Genomic DNA, 5,477 nt, shown 5'->3' on the forward strand with positions numbered 1-5,477 from the left:
TATTTTTTAAAAGTCAGAGAATAGTATTAACATTAACAGGCACTGTAATCTTAAATTTTACTGGAATGTGTGCCCCAGCTATCTTGAAGAATTTAAGCATTAGAAGTTATGAAGACTATATAGGGAAAAAGACAGAAAAAGAATAGGCAGAAACAAAGTTAGGAGAGGGTTTGTTGTTTGAAGGGAAAACAAAACACCCTGAAACATACTAATATCCTATCAATATTTACTGGTCTTTTCTCACTTTGAGCATTTCTGAAGGAAATATGTACAACAATAATGCTCCATGCTATTTCCTACTTATATAGAACATTGTATCATTTGCTTAATTTATAACACTTCTTCCCAGGCCACTGCCTTAACCAACGCACTGCAACCTGCAAAAACCACAGTCGGGGGGGGAGACTCCAAGTCCCGAAATGCTCACTGGTCTGTCCGCACCGCCCGATCGAAAGGGCGACGTTTTCATCTGGGAATTGTAGTCAATCCAGAGTCTGTATTTCTGGGCTGTGGGACAGAGGGACCATTCCCGGCCCTGAAAACTACAACTCCCAGAAGGCCTCGCGCGCCTTTCCCGCCCCGCCGTCGCCGCGCTCCGCCTCCGGCCGCTCCTCCTTCGCTGGGCTGCGCTGTTCATGCCTTCCTGTTGGTCCCGGCAGGGAGAAGTTCACTCTGATCAGCTGATTCCAACTGACAACAAGAGAGGAGGAAGCCTGAGAGGCAGTAGAGGAGGAGGGGGCGGAGATGAAGCTGAGGATGGATCCACCGGGGCCCTAGAGCAGCCCAGGTCCCGTCGGCAACCCGCGTCCTCCACACCGCCAAGCCGAGGCTGAGCTGCTCCGGGTGGGCTCTGCGGGCCGTGGCGAGCAGGGCGGGGGCGCCTCGGCCCAGCCCAGGACGAGCCCTGGTCCCGGGGCTCCCGTCGCTCCTGGGAGGAAGGGGGGACGGGTGCGGCCCTGGTGGGGGTGGGGTGGCATAAACAATGGATTCGGCTCCGGGATGTGCGAGTGTATGTGGGTTTGGGGGGGCCTTCTTTGTTCTTCGGCTCCGCTGCCACCCCTTTGGTCGTGGTGGTGGTGGTGGTGTCTGGGAGCAAGGTGGGGGTGAGGAACCCGGGGTCAGAAAGAGATGTCGAGGTGGGGGGTCCGAGTAGGCAGATTGTTTGCTTGGCCTGGTAGAGGAGGTGGGGGGGGTGTCAGGTGTTCTTCTGAAGGTTGGTTTTCTGTTTTTGTCAGTAGTGACAAGTTTTGATTTTTGTTTTCCTTTTGAGAGCTGACTGGGCACGTCTGACGTGAAAATAAGGTTCCCTGGTAACTCCCTGGCCTTCCTTGTTTATCTGAGGATCAGAAGGAGAGATTGGTTACTGTAAGGGAGGAGTGAATGTCTAAAAGGAGCGCTTTACACTTTGTTGTGCTCTTGGAATAGAAGACGATGCTAGGGAGAATTAGGAGTGTAATTACATGTAGAAGTGACCCCAACCCTCCTTTCCTGTCTCCCCAAGTTTGTTGGAAGTTTTTGAGTGACAAGAAAAAATGAGTTGTTTTGACTCACTACAGGGCCTGGCTCTGCTGTGCCCGAGTGCAGGAATCCTGCCTCCTGTTGCTCCCGGCTCCTTTCCTCTCTAGAAAGAAGGGGCAAAGGGAAGCACAGTAGTTGTGTTATTGTTTTTGAATGTGAAATTGGGACTATTGTTGCCATTTTTAGAGTCCTTACTCGGCCTTCACCTAGCTGAAACAGTCCACTTACAAGGCTAATTGGCTTTATCTAGCTTCTTTGAGAAGGGTCTGAAGTTTATTGTTCCGTTTTTCTTTAGCTTTTCACAGGCTGCCTTCTCTGCTTCCCCCGTGTGAGGAGCAGGCGCCGAGGGCTAGCCTCCCAGTGACTGCTTCATGATTTTGAATCAGAATTTAGTAAGAGGAGCAAAGCCTTTTACCAACAAAGCTGCACCACCTTTTAGGCTCTGGGCCTAGAAGTGCTTTGTTGTTGATAGCTGCTTGTTTGCAGACAGAGTCTCTCTGTAGCCCGTGGAACACACAGAGATTCACCTGCCTCTGCCTCAAAGCTGGCTTGTTTTCTGACATATGGTCTTTGTAGTAGTCCAATAGCCCTGCTTCAGCCTTTTGAGTGCTAGGATTACAAATGTACCCCAATACCCAGCATGGCGATTGTTTTCAGAGGGAAGGTCTTAGCCATGATTTTTTTTAATAGTTTTTTTTAATTAAAAAAAATTTTTTTTTTGTTTTTTTGAGACAAGCCTTCTCTGTGTAGCTTTGGCTTTTGTAGACCAGGCTGGCCTCGAACTCACAGAGATCTGCCAAGGCATGTGCCACCGTGCCCAGCCTTAGCCATGATATTTCCAGTCCTAAAATAAGCCACTGTAGTTTTATAAGCAGGAATGAGGGTTCCCTCAGTGGTTTGGGCCTAGCCTTTAGGTGCTCTTTCTGTTTGCTCGTTTTAAAGTGACTTCTGCTTTTTAAAATTTAATTAATTAATTAAAAAAAATTTTTTTTTCTACAAGAGTGAAATCTTCTTCCTCTGTTCTAGGCAGCCCTGGAAACGTTGACTTGAGGTCCAGGTGTATTGAAGAGCTCCTCACCACCTTATTTCATCACTATGACTTTGTGAACCCAGCAGACCTCTCCGCGTGCATCAGAGACTCTGTCACGTTCATTCTCAACACATCTTTCTCTGTACTTTGTAGAGGATGAAACCATCAAACTCAGCCGACGTTGCTGCTGATACAAGAGACTCGGAGGCAGAGAATTAAAAATTTGAACATTTGTCAGTGTGTAAAAATTCTTAGCCAGACAGGTTTTCTTTTTGAAAGTGTTCAGAACCCTGTGGAAGCGCTAGTTGCCTTCAGACTTTTCAAAGCTTTTGTCTTCCTTCATTCCTGGGAGAGTGCAGTAGTGACTGTTCCGGGGTGTGTGTGGGTTCCAGACCAGTCTGAAGTTATGAGTGCCCAGACTTCCTCAGCAGACAAGGGTCTAAATCCAGGGCTCATGTGCCAGGAGAGTTACGCCTGCAGCGGGACTGACGAGGCTGTTTTCGAATGTGACGAGTGCTGCAGTTTGCAGTGTCTCCGCTGTGAGGAGGAACTCCACCGGCAGGAACGCCTCCGAAACCATGAGCGAATAAGACTCAAAGCTGGCCACGTCCCTTACTGTGACCCCTGCAAGGGCCCCAATGGGCATTCTCCAGGTGTTAGGCAGAGGGCAGCCGTGAGGTGCCAGACCTGCAAAATCAATCTGTGCCTGGAGTGCCAGAAGAGGACTCATTCAGGGGGTAACAAGAGGAGACATCCCATTACTGTTTACCATGTCACTAAGGTCCAGGAAACCCTGGAGGGGGAAGAGATGGATGAGGAGACCAAGAGGAAGAAGATGACAGAGAGGGTTGTGAGCTTTCTCCTGGTAGATGAAAACGAAGAGATTCAGGTAAGTGTCCGGCCATTAGCGACACCTGTCTGTGCAGTGATCTTCTGCTGCGAGGTTGCTCTCCAAAACAGTCCAGGAGCAGGGAGTGCCCCTTAGAAGCAGGAAAAGCCAGGGCCTCAGAAGCCTTAAATTGTCTGCAGTCAAATTTAGTTAGTTTTAGGGTTTTGTTTTATTTCTAGTCATTTTTGTTACTGTTACTGTTGTTGTTGTTGTTGGTTTTGTTTTGAGAAACTTCATTCCTTAGCTCAGCTGGCCTGAAATTCCCAGCAGTCCTCCTGCCTCAGCTTCCCAAGTGCTGGGATTGTAGGTGTGAACCCACTGTGCCTGGCTAACCTTTTGTTTTTTTGAGACAGGGTGTTGCTGGGTAATCCAGGTTGGCCTTGAACTAGTGATCCTCCTACCTCAGCCGCCTGAGGTGCTGGGACTGAGGGGTGAAGGTTTAGTTATTTATCAGCTGGATAGTCTTGAGCAAAATTCATTTACCTTTCCCCCAGCCTTAGTTTTCCCATCTGTACAATGGGAACATTGTGAGAAAAAGATGAGTCTGTCATTTAGTGGTAGGAAGAGCTGCTTAGAACAGTGGTCTGCAGGAGAGCCCCTAGAAAGCCGTGGATAATGTTACAGATAAGGGGACTGCGTATCCTCACTAGTGAAGGGGAAAAAAAAAATCTTACAAAAACTATTCTGGGGTGTGGAGAGATGGTTCAGAGCTTAAGAGCGCTGGCTACTCTTCTAGAGGTTTTGAGTTCAACTCCCAGCAACCACAGGGTGGCTCACAGCCATCTCTAATAGCGTCTGGTGCCCTCTTCTGGTGTGTGGGCATACATGCAGGCAGAATACTGTGTATGTAATAGATAAATAAATCTTAAAAAACAAAACAAGATAGTATTCTTTCAGATGGCCTCTTCTGGTTTAATTATACAAGCTACTTACTCCATTATCTGTTGCTATAGCAAAATACCTGAGTCTGAGCACCTTATTATTTTTTTTAACTTTATGGGTGTTGGTGTTTTGCCTGCATGTATGTCTGTGTCAGGGTGTCAGGTCTTGGAGTTACAGACAGTTGTGAGCTGCTGGGTGGGTGCTGGGAATTGGATGTGCATTCCCTGGGAGAGCATTCAGTGCTCTTAACCACTGAGCCATCTCTCTAGCCCCTGGGTAACTTATTTATGAGGAATAAACGTTCGTTTTGCTCACAGGTCTGGAGGCCTTGGTTGTGTGGCAGGGGCTGTCTTGGCTCACTAAGCCACCCTTCCCCTCACAGAGCTCCACTGTGATGACTTTATCTCAGTTACTTCCCGTAGGCTCCACTTGGAGAGCATCAGTATGAATATGAGGATGTAGTCTGGATGAGACAGGGTGGGTCAGTGGTTAAGAGCAGTGTTTTGTTCTTGCAGATGACCCAAGTTCAGTTTCCAGCACTCGTGTCAGGAGGCTCACAACTGTCTCTAATTCCAGTTTCCAACAGAGGGATCCAACAACCTCTTTTGGCCTCCAAGAACACCATATGCACAAACCCATACTCCACATAAACATACATTGCTTAAAAAATAGTTTCAGATGCCAGGTGTGGTGGTGCATGCCTTTATTCACAGCACTCGGGAGGCAGAGGCAGGTGGATTGCTGTGAGTTTGAGGCCAGAGTGGTCTATAGAGTGAGTCCAGGATGCACAGGGAAACCCTGTCTTGAAAAAACAAAAACAAACAAACAAAAAGCTTCAGAGGAATATTCCAACCGTGGGGACTTCTGATCAGCAGAAGCCAGGGAAGATGTCCAGAGTGACTGGGGTCTTTGGTTTGTCCCACTTGGAGAGAGGTGGCCAGAGAAAGGAGACGTGAAATAATTCAGAGAGCATGTCCCTTAAGCTAGGAGGGAGATGATGGCCTGGGACTGTCAGGAGTGACTGGGGAAAGGGTAACTCACAGCGATCCGCCCGCCTCTGCCTCCCGAGTGGTGGGATTAAAGGCGTGCGCCACCACGCCCGGCAATTTTTTGGTTTTGTTTATTTATTTGAGACAGGGTTCTATATGTAACCCTGGC

General features: G+C 48.2%; 1 protein-coding gene across 2 annotated transcripts in view; it reads left to right on the forward strand.

Moving 5' to 3' along the window:
• The first annotated feature begins 600 nt into the window (after positions 1-600).
• Positions 601-5,477, forward strand: part of ZFYVE1 (zinc finger FYVE-type containing 1) — a 53,864-nt gene continuing 48,987 nt past the window's right edge. Inside the window, exons 1-2 of one of the 2 annotated variants that reach the window (XM_084792073.1) lie at positions 601-843; positions 2,545-3,437. In XM_084792073.1, coding sequence (XP_084648199.1) covers positions 2,955-3,437 — 483 coding nt within the window. In that variant the 5' untranslated portion in view covers positions 601-843; positions 2,545-2,954. The remainder of the gene's footprint in view (positions 844-2,544; positions 3,438-5,477) is intronic. The other variant, XM_084792074.1, reaches the window with a different exon arrangement.

Source organism: Acomys minous (genome assembly GCF_964271855.1).
Source record: "Acomys minous genome assembly, chromosome: 8".
Taxonomy (NCBI): Eukaryota; Metazoa; Chordata; class Mammalia; order Rodentia; family Muridae; genus Acomys; species Acomys minous.